Here is a 25,842-nt window from a genome sequence, read left to right as displayed (position 1 = left end):
TGTATACTTTTGATAACCAACATTATTTTTCCCACAAAAGTTGTCCCCTTCTGATCACTCTATGCCATTGATTGTCCCCTTCTGTTCACTTACCGGTAATTAAGTGTAGGGATCTCCGTTAGGACAGGCATCTCTGTTAGGCAGGGATCAGCAGCTTGCTTCCTGGTGCGGAATGCCGGCTTGTTACTTTCAGTTTCATTCTGCACTGCAGCCAGGAGCAGACACGTGCTGCAGCCAGCATCAAGGAGACACACACACAGGAGAGGAGCACACAGGAGAGGAACACGGTAAGAATTTTTTTTTTTTTTAACAGCATATGTGTAGGCTGTATTTGGACCATAAGACGCAGGGACTTTTTTCCCCCACTTCTGGGGGGAGAAAGTGTGTCTTTTGGTCCGAAAAATACGGTATTTGTGTGCACGAAAAGCTGAAATTTGAATATATTTTTCTTTTTTAGAATGATGCGGCAAGCAAATTGTTTTATGTTGGTTGCATGTATTAGACCAATAATTACCATCCTGACATATTTACCTTGCCTGGATCAAAAAGGCAATATGGTGTCCTAATGTCTGTATCAGTGGTGTCCATATATGCCCCTATATGCCGGTTTTTCACCACTGCCTGGCACCACTGGCGGCAGATGCAGTCATGGAAATCAACAGATGCGCTGGATGAAATGACTGATTTCTAAAACTGCAGATTCTATAACAAGTTATAATAAATCTTTTTAAGATTTTTTTTTGTTTTTGGCTGTTTAAACAAAATAGACTACGTACTTAGAAAACATGTACAGTATGTTAAGGACACTTTATGCACATTTACAGAGGAAGGCAAAAAAACTCAAAAAGCTTGACCAAGTGCACTCCTAATTCTCTACAGCAATCAACATTTCATGAATTTGTGTAAGTTATAAATAACACCAATTCCTTTCCTCTAAGCTGTGGCTCGCTGCATACCCAGGTGAAAGTACAGTATAATTATTACATGAGAGAAGGATAAAGATAGGGTATTTTTGAATGCAGCAATATATTCATCCATATGGATAAAGCATGTACAATGTTACAATTCACAATAGTACATGTATCAATTATACATAAATAAAATGTTGCCACTTAATTTTCAGTGGAGTAAAATGTAAAGACTAGACATTGACTCCTAGGTGCACATGAGCTGAATGGGAAGGGCAAGTAGATATCGTGCCCCAACGCATTTCGCCCTATATGGCTTCCCCAGGGGACTTGTGGACATCGAAGTGCAACTGTATTCAAATGACAATCCATGTATTAACATTTACCTTGATTATACAAGGCAGGCAAACATACAATTGTATCACAATATTGAAACATGCATACATTTTCAAACAATTCTTTTTGAGAGAGTACAGTATCAATTGTCCAATAGATCTATACAAGTAAATTGTGTTAGTGATTTTTGTGTGTAGCTCGTAATAAGGCAATCATATTGGATCCCATAGGCTATACTGCATTGTTATGTGTTATAGACTGTCCGATAAATAAATACACTTGAAAGTGTAATGTCTTTTGCTAGTAAGACAGTCATATTAGTTCTGATTATACAACGGTATTATACGGTTGCAATTTTGTATGGTAATAGTATGTTAGGTAAATGATAGTCAAATGATTGTATTTTTGGTATTTTTAGCAAATAAGGATATAGATAACAGGTACTATTAGAAGCTTATGCAAAGAGATCGCAAAGGAATCAGTGGTGCGACTCATCAATCCAAATACTGGAAATTGTAAATTGGAGTGTATATATAACTTGCTAAAGGGACGTTATTAGATTGTATAGGGTTGTATAGGGTAGAGGTATAGATGAAGAAGCAGGTGAGTGATGGGTGTAGTTATACTGGATAAAACAGGTGATGATGGTAGTTTGAGGATTAGGGAGGTAATCTTAGTAAGGAGAAAATGGAATTAGTTGAAATTAGCTCAGTTTCTGAAAAGCGGTGTTTGGTAATTACCTGGGGTAGATAAACGGTAAAATCCTGGAGGCGCGGGGCCAGATGGTGGTGCTGTTGTAGAGGAGCAGCAGCAACAAGAGGTTTGCTGTGTTGGCTCTTTAAAAACTGCCTGGTGTTCGTGCAGACATAGTGGAGGGTTGTGTATGTCCTCCAGCCGCCGGATGTGTGGCGCAAGGTTATCATTGATGTGCCTGCACGAAAGTTCTCGCAAACACACTGGGGGAATTGGCTTAGATAAAGCCCACACTGTGTACTTGGTGATAGATCAAGTTGTGCATTCACCTGCTCGATAGTTCGCTCAAGCACGATGGGGGTTGGGTAATTAAAGGATAAAATCTTTAAAAAATCTAGAGGATGAGGATGAATAGCTCTGAATAAGATAAGTCAAATGATTCTTATGATAACATACCAAAATTATAAATAATATATTCAGTTGTAATCGTTTTGGTACTTACAGTCATATTGTTCCATAGTTATCATTAATGACCATAATTTTGTATGTTAAATTATATGCCATAAATAGTGGCAAAATATTGATCTATAATTAGGATACAAGTGAGTACTTTGTATTATCATAATAATGAGTGTATGCTATACGTCACTCAGGAGATTAAACATGTGATGTGTGATGATAAGATGTACTGTCTGTGATGCAAGCGGGTGTGGACCCACTGTGCCACTGACTGACCATACACAAAATCCGAGGTTAGGGTCAGGCGGCAAACAGGCAAAGTCCAGGGGTTTGATAAGCAAGGTCTGGTACACAGAAAGGCAGCACAGAAGAAGCACCTTTGCACTTGGAGTTAGATAAACTAAGACCGTGAGATTGCTCAGGACACTTCCTGTAGTGGGAAGTGCCTTTAAATACTAGCAGAGCCATATGGCATAGACTGTAGAAACAGAGGGCGTATATGTGTTGCCTCATGGATGAAGAGAGACACACCCACACCAGCTCAAACACCAGTGCAAGTCTCCAGCAGGAAGGAAACTCTGGCATGGAACACACTGGGTTTACTCTACCTGAAAGATAGGACCTGGCGCCCGTGCTTGCAATTAGGAGCAGTGGCGCCGGAACGACCTGGAGGGCTAACAGTACCCCCCCTTACGCCCCCTCCCCTCAGGCCTGGTCCTGGACAAGAATTTTTTCAAAAGACGGGGCTCATTGATGTTCTCTCTGGGTTCCCAAGATCTCTCCTCAGGGCCAAACCCCTTCCAATCAACCAGAAACAGGGTTCTCCCTCTACTCTTCTTCATTCCCAGAATGGCCTTTACCTCATATACGTTCTCATCACTGACCGCTACGGGAGCTGAGACAGGTCTCTTGACAAAATGATTCAGGATGACGGGCTTCAGCAGGGAGACATGGAAGGAATTCAGTACCCGGAGTGAGGCTGGCAGCTTAAGTTTGTAGGAAACGTCATTGATTTGTTCCAGAATTTCAAAAGGACCGATGACGCTTGGACCCAATTTGTAAGAAAGTATTTTGAGCCAGATGTATTTTGAGGCGAGCCAGACTTTATCACCAGGACGAAACTTAGGAGAAACTCTACATCTCTTATCTGCGGATTTCTTCATGTGGACAGAAGCTTCCTTAAGAGCTTCGCTAGTCACCTCCCAGATTTCAGAGAACTCTCTTGTGGTAGCATCTGCGGCAGGGATACCGTAAGAAGAGGACACCGGGAGTGGGATATTTGGTTGTTGCCCATAAACAATAAAAAATGGCGATTTCTTGAAAGATTCGCTGACATGATTATTGTACGAAAACTCAAGCCCAAGGTAATAACTCAACCCAGTTATCATGATGGAGGTTGATGAAATGTCGTAGAAAACTGGTCAGGATTTGGTTGACACGTTCCACTTGACCGTTAGACTGTGGGTGATAAGCTGAAGAAAAGTCCAGAGACACATTTAAGAGATTACAAAGAGCTCTCCAAACTTAGACGTGAACTGTACACCTCTATCTGACACAATACGGTGGGGAAAACTATGGAGATGAAAAATATGTTCAAAAATTTCTTTTGCCAGCTGAGGGGCAGAAGGAAGACCAGGCTGAGGAACGAAGTGCACCATTTTGGAGAAACGATCCACCACTACCCAGATCACAGAACACCCAGAGGACAAGGGTAGATCAGTAATAAAATCCATGGCTATCCGTTGCCAATGAGCCTCAGGAATGGGCAGGGGAAGCAAAAGGCCCGCAGGACGTTGCTTGGAGGTTTTTTACTGTGCGCATGACAGACAAGCAGTGACAAACTCTTGAATGTCTTGCCGCATGGGTGGCCACCAGTAACGTTGAGAAATAAGTTTGAAAGTCTTTCGTTGTTCGGCATGACCTGCAATTTTCGAGGAATGACCCCAGACTAGAATTCGCTTCCTGAGGTTCCGTGCAACAAAAGTCTTTCCGGGTGGAATCTCAGAAAACTTGACAGTGCATACAGCAATTTTTGCGGGATCAATGATGTGTTGAGGTTCCTCCTCTTGATCAGTAGTATCAAAGGACCTTGAGAGAGCATCTGCTTTGATATTCTTCTCTGTGGCACGAAAATGGGAACAAAATCAAAACGTCCAAAGAATAAGGACCATCTAGCTTGACGAGGATTCAGTCTTTGCGAAGACTCCAAAAAACTCAAATTTTTGTGGTCGGTGTAGATCACCCCCTCGAGAAGGTAATGCCATTCCTCTAGTGCCATTTTTATGGCCAATAACTCCCTGACTTCAATTGATTAGTTACGCTGACAGCTTCTCAGGATCCATCTGCAGACCAGTGTCGGATATTATATATCCTAGGAATGGAATAGAAGATTTCTCAAAGGAACATTTCTCGAACTTGGCGTACAGACGATTTTGCCTTAACATTACACTACACTACAAGTCAGCTGCTGGTCACTAGGATTCACCATAACACTTGTCACACTTTTCCTAATGCAGACTTTGAGGTTCTGTGGGCAGAATGGGATTAACCACTTTTTCCTTGAATTGTCTTGTTCTGATGTTCCCATAGTAAAATATGAAGTGTTTATATTTTTCTGACTATTCTGAGGATAACCTCAGCCTCCAAGAGACAGAAGACCTTCTCCACCTGTAGTTCCCAAATGGCTGTCATATGCACTCATTATGGGGCACAGTTTGTCATGTATGTGGTTCCTTCAAGAGGACAGTCTTTGAACATAAACAAGGTGGTATCTCTGATGTATACTGTGGTCAGACCATTATTCAACCCAATAATCTACAGTTTGAGGAACCAAGAAACACAATCATACAGAAATATCTACCGTATTTTTCGGACCATAAGACGCACCGGACCATAAGACGCACCAGTTTTTAGAGAAGGGAAATGAAGAAAAACAAGATTCTGAAACAAATAGTGTCCTAAAATATTTTATGTGCATTAAAAACCAAGTCATAAAACAAGGCAAAGGTCATTCACAGAAGATCAGTCCAATAGGCGTGATACACATGGATAAGGCAAAGGCAGGTCAGGAACAATCAGAGGTCAGGGCAGGCAGCAGGCAAGAGTGGTCAGAAACAATCTAAGGTCAGGGAAGGCAGAGTTCAGGCACAATCAGATATCAGACCGGGTCTCTTTTGGTAATGACACAACAGAGGTTAATATTAACCAACACACAAAGAACCCCCCCAAGCACCCTGTACACACAGAGGCTTATAGTGGGCAACGGTGTTCAGGACAGGTTCTCCTTAAATGGCCAGAGTGCCCAATGACCTTGCACCACCTGGCACCATTTGATTGGAGGATGACTTAATCCCCTGCAGCTGATTGGCCGCAGGGAATTCAAACTAACTAATGTCCCGCACCGCAGGGAGGCAGCCGAGTGCCCTACTTTGCACGTCTGCAGGAGTGCTGAGAACAAGAACATCTCTTTTCACGTCCATAGGGATGCTGGTGAACGCCGCTTGGCCAAACAGTAGTTCGGCCAGAACGGATCCCTCCGCTGGCAGGAAAAGACGCGCTGCGAGCAGGGCAGCAGCCTCGATGCCTGTGATCCCTAAGGACGCCGCGGGCTGGCTAGACAGATAAGTTCCTTACAGCTGTCTTCTTTTGGTTTCTAGCCATCTACTTGATCACCATAGCTGGTAATGCACTCTTCATTTTGTTGGTGTTGACCAGTTATCGTCTTTAATCCCCCGTCTTTTATCTTCTTTCTTGGTCACTTGTCTTTTTCAGATGTGATGCTGACTTCAATTATTGTTCCAAACATGCTTTGTATAATACTATTGGAGGGCACTATTGTGCTTCTTGGAAGCTGCATTACACAATTTTACCTGTATGGTTCTATGGTTACCACGGAGTGTCTTCTCCTCCTGATCATGTCCTATGACCGCTACCTTGTCATATGTACATATGTCTCTACATTACACTACACTACAAGTCAGCTGCTGGTCACTAGGATTCACCATAACACTTGTCACACTTTTCCTAATGCAGACTTTGAGGTTCTGTGGGCCGAATGTGATAAACCACTTTTTCCTTGAACTGTCTTGTTCTGATGTTTCCATAGTAAAATATGAAGTTTATATTTTCTAGTTTCTTGACAGTTTTACTATTTGTATTCATTGCCATCACCAATGTGTATATTTTTCTGACTATTCTGAGGATAACCTCAGCCTCCAAGAGACAGAAGACCTTCTCCACCTGTAGTTCCCATCTGGCTGTCATATGCACTCATTATGGGGCACAGTTTGTCATATATGTGGTTCCTTCAAGAGGACAGTCTTTGAACATAAACAAGGTGGTATCTCTGATGTATACTGTGGTCAGACCATTATTCAACCCAATAATCCACAGTTTGAGGAACCAAGAAATACAATCATACAGAAATATCTATTTGTGTGCACGAAAAGCTGAAATTTGAAAATATTTTTTAAAATGATGCGGCAAGCAATTTGTTTTATGTTGGTTGCATGTATTAGACCAATAATTACCATCCTGACATATTTACCTTGCCTGGATCACAAAGGCAATATGGTGTCCTAATGTCTGTATCAGTGGTGTCCATATATGCCCCTATATGCCGGTTTTTCACCACTGCCTGGCACCACTGGCGGCAGATGCAGTCATGGAAATCAACAGATGCGCTGGATGAAATGACTGATTTCTAAAACTGCAGATTCTATAACAAGTTATAATAAATCTTTTTAAGATTTTTTTTTGTTTTTGGCTGTTTAAACAAAATAGACTACGTACTTAGAAAACATGTACAGTATGTTAAGGACACTTTATGCACATTTACAGAGGAAGGCAAAAAAACTCAAAAAGCTTGACCAAGTGCACTCCTAATTCTCTACAGCAATCAACATTTCATGAATTTGTGTAAGTTATAAATAACACCAATTCCTTTCCTCTAAGCTGTGGCTCGCTGCATACCCAGGTGAAAGTACAGTATAATTATTACATGAGAGAAGGATAAAGATAGGGTATTTTTGAATGCAGCAATATATTCATCCATATGGATAAAGCATGTACAATGTTACAATTCACAATAGTACATGTATCAATTATACATAAATAAAATGTTGCCACTTAATTTTCAGTGGAGTAAAATGTAAAGACTAGACATTGACTCCTAGGTGCACATGAGCTGAATGGGAAGGGCAAGTAGATATCGTGCCCCAACGCATTTCGCCCTATATGGCTTCCCCAGGGGACTTGTGGACATCGAAGTGCAACTGTATTCAAATGACAATCCATGTATTAACATTTACCTTGATTATACAAGGCAGGCAAACATACAATTGTATCACAATATTGAAACATGCATACATTTTCAAACAATTCTTTTTGGGAGAGTACAGTATCAATTGTCCAATAGATCTATACAAGTAAATTGTGTTAGTGATTTTTGTGTGTAGCTCGTAATAAGGCAATCATATTGGATCTCATAGGCTATACTGCATTGTTATGTGTTATAGACTGTCCGATAAATAAATACACTTGAAAGTGTAATGTCTTTTGCTAGTAAGACAGTCATATTAGTTCTGATTATACAACGGTATTATACGGTTGCAATTTTGTATGGTAATAGTATGTTAGGTAAATGATAGTCAAATGATTGTATTTTTGGTATTTTTAGCAAATAAGGATATAGATAACAGGTACTATTAGAAGCTTATGCAAAGAGATCGCAAAGGAATCAGTGGTGCGACTCATCAATCCAAATACTGGAAATTGTAAATTGGAGTGTATATATAACTTGCTAAAGGGACGTTATTAGATTGTATAGGGTTGTATAGGGTAGAGGTATAGATGAAGAAGCAGGTGAGTGATGGGTGTAGTTATACTGGATAAAACAGGTGATGATGGTAGTTTGAGGATTAGGGAGGTAATCTTAGTAAGGAGAAAATGGAATTAGTTGAAATTAGCTCAGTTTCTGAAAAGCGGTGTTTGGTAATTACCTGGGGTAGATAAACGGTAAAATCCTGGAGGCGCGGGGCCAGATGGTGGTGCTGTTGTAGAGGAGCAGCAGCAACAAGAGGTTTGCTGTGTTGGCTCTTTAAAAACTGCCTGGTGTTCGTGCAGACATAGTGGAGGGTTGTGTATGTCCTCCAGCCGCCGGATGTGTGGCGCAAGGTTATCATTGATGTGCCTGCACGAAAGTTCTCGCAAACACACTGGGGGAATTGGCTTAGATAAAGCCCACACTGTGTACTTGGTGATAGATCAAGTTGTGCATTCACCTGCTCGATAGTTCGCTCAAGCACGATGGGGGTTGGGTAATTAAAGGATAAAATCTTTAAAAAATCTAGAGGATGAGGATGAATAGCTCTGAATAAGATAAGTCAAATGATTCTTATGATAACATACCAAAATTATAAATAATATATTCAGTTGTAATCGTTTTGGTACTTACAGTCATATTGTTCCATAGTTATCATTAATGACCATAATTTTGTATGTTAAATTATATGCCATAAATAGTGGCAAAATATTGATCTATAATTAGGATACAAGTGAGTACTTTGTATTATCATAATAATGAGTGTATGCTATACGTCACTCAGGAGATTAAACATGTGATGTGTGATGATAAGATGTACTGTCTGTAATGCAAGCGGGTGTGGACCCACTGTGCCACTGACTGACCATACACAAAATCCGAGGTTAGGGTCAGGTGGCAAACAGGCAAAGTCCAAGGGTTTGATAAGCAAGGTCTGATACACAGAAAGGCAGCACAGAAGAAGCACCTTTGCACTTGGAGTTAGATAAACTAAGACCATGAGATTGCTCAGGACACTTCCTGTTTTTGGAAGTGCCTTTGAATACTAGCAGAGCCATAGACTGTAGAAACAGAGGGCGTATATGTGTTGCCTCATGGATGAAGAGAGACACACCCACGCCAGCTCAAACACCAGTGCAAGTCTCCAGCAGGAAGGAAAGCATGGAACACATGTACTGGGGTTACTCTACCTGAAAGATAGGACCCGGCACCCGTGCCTGCAGTTAGGAGCAGCGGCGCCGGCACGTCCTGCAGTGATAACAGTACCCCCCCTTAGGCCCCCTCTCCTCAGGCCTGGTCCTGAACAAGAATTTTTGCAAAAAAGGGGGCGCATTGATGTTCTCTCTGGGTTCCCAAGATCTCTCCTCGGGGCCAAACCCCTTCCAATCAACCAGAAACAGGGTTCACCCTCTACTCTTCTTCATCCCCAGAATGGCCTTTACCTCATATACATTCTCATCACTGACCGCTACGGGAGCTGAGACAGGTCTCTTGACAAAATGATTCAGTATGACGGGCTTCAGCAGGGAGACATGGAAGGAATTCGGTGAGGCTGGCAGCTTAAGTTTGTAGGAAACGTCATTGACTTGTTCCAGAATTTCAGGACCGACGAAGCGTGGACCCAATTTGTAAGAGGCTATTTTGAGCCAGATGTATTTGGAAGCGAGCCAGACTTTATCACCAGGACGAAACTTAGGAGAAACTCTGTCTCTTATCTGCAGATTTCTTCATGCGGACAGAAGCTTCCTTAAGAGCTCCCCTAGTCTCCTCCCAGATTTCAGAGAATTCTCTTGTGGTAGCATCTGCGGCAGGAATACCAGAAGAAGAGGACACCGGGAGTGGGATATTTGGTTGTTGGCCATAAACAATAAAACCTGCACCAGCCGGAGAGGAAGATTTGCGGATAAATCCTCTGTCAAGGTTCTCTTTGATATACTCGGACATGGCTTGAGTCTCTGCTGGTGAAAGGGGGGAGATTCGCCCACGAGGAGGCGAGGAGCCCGGGACCAAGTCAATAGGACAGTCATACGGCCTGCGAGGGGGTAGCGTTTCAGCCTCCTTTTTTTAAAGACATCCATATAAGCATGATATGCTGCCGGCAGACCCTGGAGATTGGGTGGTACCTAAGTTGACCGAGGAGGCTGGACAGAAAGGAAATATTTTTCATGACAGGATGTTCCCCAACGCAGCACCTCTCTGGACCTCCAGTCAAGGACAGGTTCATGAACACGTAGCCACGGAAGTCCCAAGAGGAGAGGATGCGACAGACTTGACAGAACCAGGAACACAATTTCTTCAGAATGAAGTGTTCCCACCTGTAATTTTACAGGTTCCGTGATGAAGTGTATGGACTCAGACAGAGCCTTTCCATTGACGGACGATATAGTCAGAGGCCTCTGTAGGCGTTGAACGGGTGTCTGATAACGATCCACTAGGCATTGTTGCAGGAAGTTCCCTGCTGCTCCGGAATCCAGAAGCGCCATCTCAGTAAATTGAACATTCCTAATGACAAGGTTACTGGCAGAGTCAGGGTAGGAGAGGAATTACCTACACCTAGGACTGCCTCTCCCACGGACCCTAGGCTCGGAAGGTTCCCGGCTTCAGGGGACAAGTGCGGAGCACATGATCAGAACTACCACAATAGAAACAAAGTCCTTTAGCATGGCGGTGATTGCGCTCCTGTTCAGACAGCCTAACCCGATCGACCTGCATGGGTTCAGGGACTATTGACACCATGGGAGGTGGTGGGTTAGAAGCTTGTGGAGGTGAAAATGCCAGATGACAGGGACCCGCTTCACGTGCCACCTCTCAGGCACGTTCCTGGAACCGTAAATCAATTCGAGTAGCCAGGGAGATGAAGTCATCCAGGGAGGAGGGAACGTCCCGGCCGGCCAATTCATCTTTAATTCTCCCACAGAGCCCCTCCCAAAAAGTGGCCACAAGTGCCTCATTATTCCAACCGCGTTCTGAAGCTAACGTACGGAACTGGACTGCGTACCGGCCCACGGATTGCTTTCCTTGATGCAACCGCAGCAGGGAGGATGTGGCAGAAGCAGTGCGACCGGGCTCATCAAACACCCTGCGGAAGGTCTCTAGGAAAGCTTGTAGATCCATTATAACTGGGTCATTCCTTTCCGAGAGGGGATTGATCCAGGCCAGCGCCTCCCCAGTAAGGTGTGACATCAAAAAAGCTACTTTGGCTCGATCAGAGGCAAATTGGTGAGGTAAAAGTTCAAAATGAAGAGTACATTGATTTATGAAACGCCGACACTGTTTAGGGTCACCATTGAAACGTGGAGGAGCTGTAAGATGGGGTCCAGAACCTAATACATAGGAAGGTGGCGGGGCAGGAACTAAATTAGTTGGAGCAGAGAAGCTTGATGGCGCTGGGTTGGCAGATGTCAAATCATTCAGGCGCATATTCACATTGCGTAGATAGGACAGTATTTGATCCTGATGCTCACGCTGCTGAGCCAACTCCTGGCATAACTTGATGGTACTGGGAATATTGGGATCAGCGGAGTCCATGGCCTGAGCAAACTCTAATGCAAGCGGGTGTGGACCCACTGTGCCACTGACTGGGTATGCTCCAGAGGGCGTGACTAAGCCGCTACAAGGTCTTCACTAGAGCCTCTGATGGTGAGGATAGGCTTGGGCCGCAGGGTAGCTGCCAGGTGCCACACCAGAGCAATCCCAGAGTCAGTGGCAGCTGACCACAGGAGTCAGGGTACTCGGTGCAAGCACCGAGGGGCTTGCTTGGCCAAGAAGGTATAGGAGAGATAGTAATTAAACAAAGTCCATGAACAAGATCCAAGGTCAAAGTCAGGCAGCAATCAGGCAGAAGTCCATACACAAAATCCGAGGTCAGGGTCAGGCGGCAAACAGGCAAAGTCCAAGGGTTTGATAAGCAAAGTCCGGTACACAGAAAGGCAGACAGAAGAAGCACCTTTGCACACCCACGCCAGCTCAAACACCAGTGCAAGTCTCCAGCAGGAAGGAAACTCTGGCATGGAACACATGTACTGGGGTTACTCTACCTGAAACATAGGACCCGGCGCCCATGCCTGCAATTAGGAGCAGCGGCTCCGGCACGACCTGCAGGGCTAACACTGTCTTGTTATCAGAAATAACAAAAATTAGGTTATATTGCAATCATAGTCATAGTCATATCATACATATATAATATTATACGTAATGTTATGTAATTTACATTGATCACGATTACAATTGCTCTTGATTAACATATCTAAATAATGGGGGTTGTAGTTGTGGAATAATATACCATAAATATAATTATGTGTGAAAATGACTGATATAGTGGTAAATAATTGGTGTAGGTGGTCAAGTTTAGGAAATATGTGGTGATATGGTACTTAAGCACATGAAATGAATGTTACATGAGGTTTGGCGCGTAAGATATAATTATATGTATTGATGAATACATACTTAGCTACTCAAAAGTTTGGGTACATAGTTAAGAGGGCTGGGGGCCTGTTCAAGGAGCTATAATTGTGTACCCATAATGTGTGTTATAGTTTTGTTAGGAGAAATGGCTGGAAACTAATCTGTTTTTAAGCGATGGAGTTTTTCTGTGACCATTGATGGTTTTGGTCATAGAAACTAGGCTGCTGTCGGATCAGATCTGAGGATATGCCAATGTTTTGAGCAGATGTCTGGGATGGACTTTTGTTGTTGGCTGTAGGTTGTGATGATTCTGGTCACTGGGGTTGTTTTCTGTGGTGGTTTGTGAATATTGGATAGAAGATCATCTCTTGATAGATTCCAGGCTCTCTGAAATGCTTTTTTGAGTTTTTTTTTCGAGTAGCCTCGTTGGGAGAGCTTTTCTTGTAGGGCTTTTGCCTCTTTATGGAAGGATGAGTTGTTAGAACAGTTACGTCTCAAATGTAAATATTGACTGTAGGGGATGCTTTTCACTAGAGGTCTGGGATGGAAACTTTTGGCATGTAATATTGTGTTGCCGGCCATAGGTTTTCTTAACAGGGTGGTTGAGATTTTTAGATCCGGATTTATGCATAGTTGGACATCCAAAACTGGAAGGCTGGTTTTGCTGTATTCAAAAGTTAACTTGAGGTTGTAACTCTTTGTCTGAATGACTTGAATGAATTGCTCAATTAGGTGGGTAGGACCCGTCCAAAACATGAGAATATCGTTGATATATCTTTGTCATGAGAGGATGTGAGAACTAAGATAGGTGTCTAGGTTGGTGAATATTACCCTCCCATTTGCCTAGATAAAGATTTGCGTATCAGGGGGCACATTTAGTGCCCATGGACACACCTTTATATTTGACGGAACCACCTACCTTCAAACCCAAGAAGTTTCGTTTTAGATGTATCGGAGCAGTTGTATAATGAAATTATTTTGTTTCTCCGCGGTGGGTCGATGTCTGTGAAGGCATTTAGCAATTGTGGCGATGCCTTTCTTGTGTGGTTTACTCGAATAGTCTATAACACATAACAATGATGTATAGCCTATCCGATCCAAAATTATTGCCTTATTACAATAATCTATTGGACAATTGATACAGTACACACACAAAAAAAAAAAATAAGTTAAATGTCAATACATGGATTGTCTTTTGTATACAGTTGCATATGGATGTCTACAAGTTCCCTGAGGAAGCCATATGGGGTGAAACGCGTTGGGGCACGATATCTACTTGCCCTTCCCATTCAGCTCATGTGTACCTAGGAATCAATGTCTAGTATTTGCACTTTACTCCACTGAAAATTAAGTGGCATAATTTTATTCATGTATATTTTATACGTGTACTATTGTAAATTGTAACATTGTACATGCTTTATCCATACGGATCAATATATTGCTGCATTCAAAAATACCCCATCTTTGTCCTTCTCTCGTTTTTAATTTCATGGATTTACCTTCTTTGTCTAAGGCCCTGGTCCAGTGCCAATGCCAACCAGATGCCAATCAAACTCCTTACTTATAACTAGCCCCTCCCTAGCCTTGGGCTATTTTTCAGACTCACCCGTGCAGGTAGAAGGGACTCACTGTTTTAACAGGCTATTGTTTTATTTTCAAACAAAAGCTCTACTATGTGTTTTTTTTCCAACTCTAGAAGTTAAACTTCTTGTATACAGTTACTTGTTAATAATAGGAATTATAATAACAATAATAATATTATTAATCATAAACAGTATTTACTTAGAGTCAATATATTACACAGCGTTGTACATTAAACAGGGGTTGCAAATGACAGACAGATACAGACAGTGACACAGGAGTAAGAGAGGACCCTGACCCGAAGAGCTTACAATCTAAGAGATGGGGGAAGCAGCACACAGAAGAAGACAGGTAGACAAGTTTGAAAAAAGGGGTGTTAAAGGATATTTTTTAAATGTGCATAAAGTAGAAAAGTCGAAAGAGAAGCCAAATAGGACAAGAAAGAGAGTTCCAGATAGTTGGAGAGTTTGGTGGTCTCTGGGGAAAGGTAGGAGCAGATTTTGGAGATGTTGCACAGATGACAGTACAGGACCGGTAAATGTTCTGAATGTGGGGGTAAAGAAGAGGGCAGAATCAAAGGTTAGGCCAAGACAATGTGCCTGAGGGGAGGGTTGAATAATAGTGTAATTTATAGTTAGTAATTATAATATCCCCCTCCCCCACACACACACAGACACACATTCCAAATCTTACCTGACTTATTTCTGTTTTATCCAGGTTGAGTTTTGGAAACAACAAGATGGCTGACAGACAGCATGAAACATGAGGGAGAAAGATTGGTTTACAGTATAATCTGCATGCTGATAACACTTAAATCTAAGGAGGATATGAGACTACTGAGTGAGGAGGTGTACAGAGAAAAGAGAACCGGTGCAAGGACTGACCCTTGAGGTTGAGGTACACCAACAGAGAGTGGAATAGCAGGCGAGGTCACTTGATTTCTATAACAGAAAGCACTGTTTTTTTGACAGTTGGGCTAAAGAACACTGGCAAGGTAAGTATTAAAGGGCCGGGTTATGGATGAGCCTTACAAGGAACTAGAAATTTTCATTACATAAACAAAGCCTCCTTACACTGCCAAGACAGTCATTTATTGAGAATAACTGCTGGGAAAATTAGAGACTCCATTCCTTATATGATGACTGTTTATTCAACAAGTTTTAAAATATTCTAAATATCTCCCAATGAGAATTCTCAATAGAATATATAAGGCTCCAATCAATTCATAAATCACTGCATGAAAAACCTCAGTCCATAAAAATGAATGGACCCCCATAAGTAGTAATACTTAGATAACAGAACTTATTCTATCAATGACTTTGCAGCATAGAGCAGAATCCAAATGCTGAACATTGGCAATGTTGTAATAACATGCCAAATACAGACAAACTATATTAGTCCAAACAATAATAATGCTAGGACTACAGCCCCGGAGCAAGTGACTTGGAATTACCTTCACAGGAGCCCCATCTTTGAAGTATTGATGGCTGAGTAATGGGTAGGTGACCCTAGTGGTCACCGGACTACTTTACCACAGGGAGAACACCGTGTCACAGCCCCTCTCCTTACCAGAGGTGAGGGGGTAAGAGCTTCGATGTAAGGACAGCTAGTGATCAGGCACCTAGGTCAGGCAGATAGCAGACAATAACTGTAGTCACATTGAGCCACAGTCAGGGCAAGCAGCTAATAATAATCATAGTTAGGATAGACTGAGGTCGGGCAAGGTGGCAGGCTATAATTGTAGCCAGCACGGGCTCTAATTGAGGCCAGGACGGGCTCTAACTTTTCCTATACTCTGTTTCTCCATTGCTGGTTACAGCATTGTAGAAGCAGAAAGATGTCAGGATCAAGTCAGGGTCAGTATCCAATAAATTAACCGGCAGGTAGCCAAAAAGGTGAGGATTCAGCAACCAAAACCTGGAGTTGGGGAGGTTTAACTAGAGTTAGCAGCCTATAGCAGGACAGGATTAAATCCTGGGACCAATCTGTTCTAATTCTAAAATGTCTTATCGCTGTGTGCAGCCTCAGTGTCTGTGCCGGGGATGCCTGGAGAGATGTAACATCACGGCTAAAAAGAATCTGGTGATGCAACAGGTTGCTAAACAGAAAATCTGTGGGTGGAGTGGTAATAAATATACACCTGGCAGTATCAGGAACACAAAATGGTGTATAATATAAAGCCATAAAAGACGCATACCTACGGTATATAGTATATATAGTAATATACACATAGCAGTAACTAGAAACATGTAGTAACAAACAGTATTATAAAATCATTCAGAAGTTATAAAATAATACATATTCATAAACTATCTTTATTAGTTTTAGAGATTTATGAAGCAATCTTTCAATGGGGTATTGACCTTGCCCAATAAAAGATTAAATAAAAGATTAATTTTATTTTTAAATACATCATTGAGATACATACATTGGGCTGACCATGTTGGGTTGTTCAAAACAACACAACAGTTCTTAATTATTTTAAATAATAAATAAAATACACAGTAATTGGCAATCTCTGTAGATTTGCAGATTTGTATGCCAGTGTCTTTTGTATATAAATAGTAGCACATTATTTCCTCAGCAAAATGCTAATATCCTTATATAATAATACCAATGGGGACACGAACAACAGGATTAGGTAACAAATATATTATAAGGCCAACTATTTTACATGTTTTACAAAATGTCCCTGTTGTCCCTGAAAACTAATTTTTATTAGGTTTTGAAAACTGATTTTTATAGCAAAACATTCATTATTTTAATTTGATCCATGTTTCTAACAAAAGAAGAAACAGTATGTTTCAATAGCCCTTCAGCCTTCTCAGCATGTGAAATAACTTCATTTTTTAAGGTGACCTCCAGGCAAACAGCTAAACATAAAGATGAATTACATTTAGGATATCTTTTTTACTTTATATTCTGTATTTTTTGATCTATAGTTACGAGCTCTATCATACTTTAAATACTTTTAAAGCGCCGGAAAGAATAAGCAGGACGCGTTATACTGCGGTAGCACACAGCTCAGGATTGCGAGCAAGATAAGCGTCTTCTAACGGTACATAAGTAATACAGTTGAAAGTCTCATGTCCCGACACGTTTTTCACCACCGGATGAGATGCCCCCTCGAGAAGGTAACGCCATTCCTCTAGTGCCATTTTTATGGCCAATAACTCCCTGTCTCCAATTGAGTAGTTACGCTCGGGAGCTGAGAAGGCCCTGGAGAAGAAGCCACAGGGCACCATCTTACCAGAAGAAGATTTTTGTGAAAGCACCGCCCCCACTCCAAGAGACGATGCATCCACCTCCAAGAAGAATTGCTTGTTAGCATCAGGGCGATGGAGAACCGGAGCCGCAGAGAAGGCCTGTTTCAAAGTTTAGAAGGCTGATTCAGCCTCTGCTGTCCAATTCTTAAGGTTTGCTCCCTTACGGGTCAAAGCGGAGATGGGAGCAGTCAAGGACCAGAAGTGCGGTATGAACTGGCGATAGTAGTTGGCGAATCCCAGGAATCGCTGGATTGCTTTTAAACCTGAAGGACGAGGCCACTTTAAAATTGCTGACAGCTTCTCAGGATCCATCTGCAGACCAGTGTCGGATATTATATATCCTAGGAATGGAATAGAAGATTTCTCAAAGGAACATTTCTCGAACTTGGCGTACAGACGATTTTACCTTAATCTTTGAAGGACCAAACAAACCTGCTTCCGGTGAGTAGCCAGGTCTGGAGAAAAAACAAGAATATCATCAAGATACACTACAACACAGGAATATAGCACGTCTCTGAAGATGTCGTTAACAAACTCCTGGAATACTGCAGGTGCATTGCTTAGTCCAAAGGGCATTACCAGGTATTCATAGTGACCGTCGCGGGTATTGAAGGCGGTCTTCCACTCATCCCCTTGGCGAATCCTAATCAGATTGTAGGCCTAATAGGTAGGTCTAATTTGGAAAAAACCTTAGCTCCCCAAATCAGGGCTTAGGGGAAGCGAGTACTTATTCTTTACTGTTATCTTGTTAAGACCCCTGTAGTCGATGCAAGGACATAGGGAGCCATCTTTCTTCTTTACAAAGAAGAAACCTGCACCAGCCGGAGAGGAAGATTTGCGGATAAATCCTCTGTCAAGGTTCTCTTTCATATACTCGGACATGGCTTGAGTCTCTGCTGGTGAAAGGGGGTACATACGCCCACGAGGAGGCTTGGAGCCCGGGACCAAGTCAATAGGACAGTCATACGGCCTGTGAGGGGGTAGCATTTCAGCCTCCTTTTTTTAAAGACATCCATATAAGCATGATAAGCTGCCGGCAGACCCTGGAGATTGGGTGGTACCTGCATTGACCGAGGAGGCTGGACAGAAAGGAGATATTTTTCATGACAGGATGGTCCCCAATGCAGCACCTCTCCCGACCTCCAGTCAAGGACAGGTTCATGAGCACGTAGACCCAAGAGTAGAGGATGCGTCATACTTTGCAGAACAAGGAACATAATTTCTTCAAAATGAAGTGTTTCCACCTGCAATTTTACAGGTTCCGTAATGAAGTGTATGGACTCAGACAGAGCCTTTCCATCGACGGATGATATAGTCAGAGGCCTGTAGGCGTTGAACGGGTATCTGATAACGTTCCACTAGGAATTGTTGCAGGAAGTTCCCTGCTGCTCAGGGACTATTGACACCATGGGAGGTGGTGGGTTAGAAGCTTGTGGAGGTGAAAATGCCAGATGACAGGGACCCGCTTCACGTGCCACCTCTCTGGCCCGTTCCTGAAACCGTAAATCAATTCGAGTAGCCAGGGAGATGAGGTCATCCAGGGAGGAGGGAACGTCTCGGCTTTAATTCTCCCACAGAGCCCCTTCCAAAAAGTAGCCACAAGTGCCTCATTATTCCAGTCGAGTTCCGAAGCTAACGTACGGAACTGGACTGCGTACCAGCCCACGGATTGCTTTGCAGAAGCAATGTGGCAATGTGGCAGATGTAGAAGCAGTGCGACCGGGCTCATCAAACACCCTGCGGAAGGTCTCTAGGAAAGCTTGTAGATCCATTATAACTGGGTCGTTCCTTTCCCAGAGGGGATTGATCCAGGCCAGCGCCTCCCCAGTAAGGTGTGACATAAAAAAAGCTACTTTGGCTCGGTCAGAGGCAAATTGGTGAGGTAAAAGTTCAAAATGAAGAGTACATGACGAAGAGTTCCAGATAGTTGGAGAGTTTGGTGGTCACTGGGGAAAGGTAGGAGCAGATTTTGGAGATGTTGCACAGATGACAGTGGAGGACCCGTAAATGTTCTGAATTTGAGGGTAAAGAGGAGGGAAGAATCAAAGGTTAGGCCAAGACAATGTGCCTGAGGGGAGGGTTGAATAATAATGTTATTTACAGTTAGTAATTATAATATCCCCCCCACACACACACAGACACACACATTCCAAATCTTACCTGATTTATTTCTGTTTTATCCAGGTTGAGTTTTGGAAACGACAAGCTTGCTGACAAACAGCATGAAACATGAGGCAGAAAGATTGGTTTACAGTATAATCTGCATGCTGATAACACTTAAACCTAAGGAGGATATGAGACTACTGAGTGAGGAGGTGTACAGAGAAAAGAGAACCGGTGCAAGGACTGACCCTTGAGGTTGAGGTACACCAACAGATAGTAGAATAGCAGGGTAGGTCACTTGATTTCTATAACAGAAAGCACTGTTTTTTTGACAGTTGGGCTACACAACACTGGCAAGGTAAGTATTAAAAGGCCGTGGTATGGATGAGCTTTACAAGAAAATAGAAATTTTCATTACATAAACAAAGCCTCTTGCCAAGACAGTCATTTATTGAGAATAACTGCTGGGAAAATTGGAGACTCCATTCCTTATATGATGAGTTTATATTCAACTAGTTTTAAAATATTCTCAATATCTCCCAATAATAATTCTCAATAGTATAAATAAGGGTCCAATCAATTCATCAATCACTGCATGAAAAACCTCAGTCTATGAAAATGAATGGACCCCCATAAGTAGTAATACTTAGATAACATAATTTATTCTACCAATGACTTTGCAGCATACAACAGAATCCAAATGCTGAACATTGGCAATGTTGTAATAACATACCAAATACAAGCAAACTATATTAGTCCAAACAGTAATAATGCTAGGACTACAGCCCTGTAGCAAGTGACATGGAATTACCTTCACATGAGGCCCATCTTTGAAGTATTGATGGCTGAGTAATGGGTAGGTGACCCTAGTGGTCACCGGACTACTTTACCACAGGGAGAACACCATGTCACAGCCCCTCTCCTTACCAGAGGTGAGGGGGTAAGAGCTTCGATGTAAGGACAGCTAGTGATCAGGCACCTAGGTCAGGCAGATAGCAGACAATAACTGTAGTCACATTGAGCCACAGTCAGGGCAAGCAGCTAATAAGAATCATAGTTAGGATAGACTGAGGTCGGGCAAGGTGGCAGGCTATAATTGTAGCCAGCACGGGCTCTAATTGAGGCCAGGACGGGCTCTAACTTTTCCTATACTCTGTTTCTCCATTGCTGGTTACAGCATTGTAGAAGCAGAAAGATGTCAGGATCAAGTCAGGGTCAGTATCCAATAAATTAACCGGCAGGTAGCCAAAAAGGTGAGGATTCAGCAACCAAAACCTGGAGTTGGGGAGGTTTAACTAGAGTTAGCAGCCTATAGCAGGACAGGATTAAATCCTGGGACCAATCTGTTCTAATTCTAAAATGTCTTATCGCTGTGTGCAGCCTCAGTGTCTGTGCCGGGGATGCCTGGAGAGATGTAACATCACGGCTAAAAAGAATCTGGTGATGCAACAGGTTGCTAAACAGAAAATCTGTGGGTGGAGTGGTAATAAATATACACCTGGCAGTATCAGGAACACAAAATGGTGTATAATATAAAGCCATAAAAGACGCATACCTACGGTATATAGTATATATAGTAATATACACATAGCAGTAACTAGAAACATGTAGTAACAAACAGTATTATAAAATCATTCAGAAGTTATAAAATAATACATATTCATAAACTATCTTTATTAGTTTTAGAGATTTATGAAGCAATCTTTCAATGGGGTATTGACCTTGCCCAATAAAAGATTAAATAAAAGATTAATTTTATTTTTAAATACATCATTGAGATACATACATTGGGCTGACCATGTTGGGTTGTTCAAAACAACACAACAGTTCTTAATTATTTTAAATAATAAATAAAATACACAGTAATTGGCAATCTCTGTAGATTTGCAGATTTGTATGCCAGTGTCTTTTGTATATAAATAGTAGCACATTATTTCCTCAGCAAAATGCTAATATCCTTATATAATAATACCAATGGGGACACGAACAACAGGATTAGGTAACAAATATATTATAAGGCCAACTATTTTACATGTTTTACAAAATGTCCCTGTTATCTCTTATTTATAAAGTTTTGAAAATTTTTATTAGGTTTTGAAAACTGATTTTTATAGCAAAACATTCATTATTTTAATTTGATCCATGTTTCTAACAAAAGAAGAAACAGTATGTTTCAATAGCCCTTCAGCCTTCTCAGCATGTGAAATAACTTCATTTTTTAAGGTGACCTCCAGGCAAACAGCTAAACATAAAGATGAATTACATTTAGGATATCTTTTTTACTTTATATTCTGTATTTTTTGATCTATAGTTACGAGCTCTATCATACTTTAAATACTTTTAAAGCGCCGGAAAGAATAAGCAGGACGCGTTATACTGCGGTAGCACACAGCTCAGGATTGCGAGCAAGATAAGCGTCTTCTAACGGTACATAAGTAATACAGTTGAAAGTCTCATGTCCCGACACGTTTTTCCTGTATAGGCTTCTTCAAGGGAGTTGATATTGATGTTATGCACAAGTATCCAGTTATCGGGATGTCGCGTAACGTACAATGAAAGCATATGATGACAACAAATATGAGCAGGATTCACAGCCCTGATTTTAAAAGTGCTAACTCGATGGTTGAATGTTGCAGAAAGGATTAAGGAATCTTGTTGCTTTTAGGGTTTAAAAGCCATTAATTATGCCTCTCAGTTGCCTCCATTCTTCCTAGGCTTTCATTCTCTTTCAGTACTCTTTCATTACTCTTTCAGTAATATTAATCTTCCCCACCTACCTCTCCCCCTCTCTCCTTATTCCTTGTTCTAATACAAACACTAGTTTCCACAAAATGTGAGTGCATAATCACTTCCAATTACCTGTGAAGGTGCAAGGCCCTGGTCCAGCAACAGTACTCCCCAGACACCAGTCCCCCAATCTAACGCTGCACTTTTCTCTTATAGCAAGCTCCCATTCCGCTTCAGGAGACTGGTTGTGTTTCCCAGCACATGGTCGCCCCCCGGACTTCTGTGCTTAAGGGATGGTGCCTGGTGAAGGACTGGCAGAGGACTAGGGGCCAATAGATAATGCAGTAGCAAGATTAAAACAGAGACAAGTCCAGAATAAAGAGCAAGTGGCCATACACAGGTAATCTGCCCACCAGGCAATTACACAAGGGCAAGTCACAAGCAGAGTCAGGGTCACAGGCAAAAGGTGAGTCCAGGCAGCATAAATTTACAGGTCAGTAACAATAGATCAGCCGAATACACACCAGCAGCAAATCAGCTAAACTCTACAACAGGCATTGGTAACTATGAACAGAGAGGCTATAAAGTAGCTAATAACTGTGCTAAACAGAGTCAGGAAATATTCTGCCTCTAAATCCCTTTCAGTGGTGCACAGCCTCACAGTGTGTGCTGGGGATGCCGATAAAATACATCAGGCTGCAAAGCTAAAGGGAAGCCGGGGCTGCTGCTATTTCTTAGTGCTCCTTGCTACTGCAAATGACATCCCTGGACAGAATAAACAGTGTTTGATATTGTGATGATGCACAGCATGGGCTATTTAATGTACAGCGCTGCATAATATGTTGGCGCTATATAAATCCTGTTTAATAATATTATTTAAATGGGTTCGACGTACAGATAAGAATCTCCTAACAGATTGTTTATCTTCTGAAATTTATTTGACCAGATAGTAAGTTTCCAATTAAGTAGACCTATGTATTTTTCCTTATGGGTACTTCTGTTAAGACGTGTACCTCTATTTCTTGGCATGAACCATATACTTGTGTTCCTTATTTTGATTGTTGCTGTTATTGTTTCAAAACTCTATAAAAATTTTTACAAAAAATATTTTTTTTACATTACCATGCAATATTTCCTGGCCTTACAGATGAATAGTTCATCATCTATGGGGTTTGTTCTTTTGGGATTCCAAGAGATTGATGGTCTACAAGACTATTTCTTCACCTTTTTATTTTTGATTTATTTAATGACCTTATGTGGAAATCTTTTGATCATCTTGCTGGTGGTTAACACCAAGAACCTCCAAACTCCCATGTATTTCTTCCTTACCCTACTTTCTGTTTCTGATATTATACTAAGTACGGACATTGTTCCCAAAATGCTTGATGTTGTGGTCAATCTGGGGACAAATATATCTTTTGTTGGCTGTATGGCTCAGTTCTATGTCTTCTCCTTTTCAGAATGCTCAGAATGTCTTCTGCTAACGGTCATGTCTTACGATCGCTATTTGGCCATCTGTTACCCCTTAAATTATATTTTAATAATGAATAGTAGATTTTGCAAGAAAATTATTGCAGCCTATTGGATGTTGAGTATTTCCATATCGTTTATCAATGCTCTCTCTCTCGGGTTACTACAGTTTTGTGGCACTAATATCATCTACCATTTTTTCTGTGATTACTCCCCATTGATAAAGTTATCATGTTCCGACACTTCTGTCGTTCAATTAGAGGTTACCCTACTTAGTTTTCCAGTAATTGTTTTTCCTTTTATGATTATTATATTCTCTTATATTCATATTATCAATATCATCCTAAAGATTCCATCAAATACTGGGAGGCAAAAAGCCTTCTCTACCTGCAGCTCCCACCTCACTGTTGTATCTATCTATTACGTGACTTTGATCTCTATGTATGGCTTCCCAATCAAAGATCAATCCCTCAAAATAGGCAAAGTCTTATCTTTGTTATACACTGTGGGGACTCCATTAATAAATCCAATTATATACAGCTTGAGAAACAAAGATATTAAAAATGCCTTTAGAAAGAATTATCAAATGTTTTGTAGAATTTGGCCTTAGAGTATATTACCTGTGCAGCTTCACACAAAACAAAAATAACTTTCATAGTGTTCTGTAGTAGTGTACTGTAGTCAAGGCCTTAATAAAAGTAAAGAAATTATGCTGATATCTGTTTTATCTTGAATGGCATTCCGATACTCTGAGTCTAATTTATTAAAGGAGTTTAGGATGTTCACCAGCCAAGGAGAATTGCCTCCTTGCAAGGGGTAATTCACTTACCTTAGTGAATGTGGTGATAATTCACTTTACAGGGAATACCGTGTGGAGGGAGATCTTTAAAATAGAACTTTACCTTGGACAGGATTGGATGGTTGAAGTCAGCAAAGCTTCAACTCATTTATTAAGTTAAGTGAATACCTTGAATACCCAATACATAGTAATCCAGCTCACATGTACTGCAGCTGCTTACAATCCACAATAACTTGCTATCATGTTTGACTTTGACAGCTCTGATCTGCATAACAAGAACAAAATGAGTTTCAGGACACTCTACTAGGTGTTACCAAGTATAATCGGATACTCTTTTTTCCTATTTTGAGGGCAAATAAATCTAGGTTTATATCTGAATATTTATAACATTATATATTCTATGCTTTCAAAGAACGTTTGTTATGTGGGGGTTTATATGTGAGTATATTTAGCATTTTATATATTCTATGCTTTCAAAGAACAGGAGAGAGTGAAAAGGTAAATAAAAACCAGACAGATGTTCTATTACTTACTTTGGTGATCAAGAATGATTCACCTTAGATGGCATGTATATGACAGTCAGATGTGGAAGATCAGAAGTAATCTCTAAAATTATAGGAAAAGTCTCAGCAAGGAGGCGTTTTCTGAATGCAAATGGTGTAAAAAGTTTGTGCGAGAGGCCATAGCATGGCGCACTTACTGTTAGAGGAAACATTGGTGGTACAACATATATTACCTATTAAAGTAGTCAATGGTATATTACCTAATAAAGTAGTCATTGTTATATTACCTATTAAAGTAGTCAAAGGTATAATCGGTAAATAAATGTAAATAGTCAATATCTGGTATAATGAAGACTGTGTAATGTTGTACTGTAGGTCAGACCTTGGTGTGGATTTATTAAAAAGGAAAAAGAAGGGAGATGGAATAAGGTTATACCAATGGGTAAAATTAGTAATAATAGTTAAAGAGTGTTAGATTTCAATCTGGATTAAAAATATAGGTAAATGAAAAAAATGGGGGGGGGTGGGGGGTTAGGTTCAAAGGAATTCCAATAGGTAAACTTGTAGTATGGAGTTCATTCCTGCCAACCTTACCTGCGCAGGCAATATCGCTAAGAGGTATCTCGCAGGTACTGGGCCAAAAACAAAGGTTTGGGGCCCAAACTGAATGAATATGCCAGGATTGATAATTAATGCATGCCTGGTCTCCTATGGCTTACATATGATGCATTTTCAAGAATGAGCCTAAAAGAAGCTTATACAGAGAGCACTT

General features: G+C 41.3%; 1 protein-coding gene across 1 annotated transcript; it reads left to right on the top strand.

Annotated features, from left to right (window-relative positions):
• The first annotated feature begins 23,032 nt into the window (after nucleotides 1-23,032).
• LOC140324907 (olfactory receptor 6B2-like) lies at nucleotides 23,033-24,506 on the top strand. Its single transcript, XM_072403032.1, has one exon. It carries the CDS (start codon nucleotides 23,272-23,274, stop codon nucleotides 24,376-24,378), a length of 1,107 nt encoding a protein of 368 aa, XP_072259133.1. The 5' UTR covers nucleotides 23,033-23,271; the 3' UTR covers nucleotides 24,379-24,506.
• The last annotated feature ends 1,336 nt before the right edge of the window (nucleotides 24,507-25,842 follow it).

The sequence above is a fragment of the Pyxicephalus adspersus genome, chromosome 2 (assembly GCF_032062135.1).
Source record: "Pyxicephalus adspersus chromosome 2, UCB_Pads_2.0, whole genome shotgun sequence".
NCBI classification, from domain to species: domain Eukaryota; kingdom Metazoa; phylum Chordata; class Amphibia; order Anura; family Pyxicephalidae; genus Pyxicephalus; species Pyxicephalus adspersus.
Note: the sequence above shows the minus strand (reverse complement) of the source record. Positions and strands in the feature narration are given on the sequence as shown.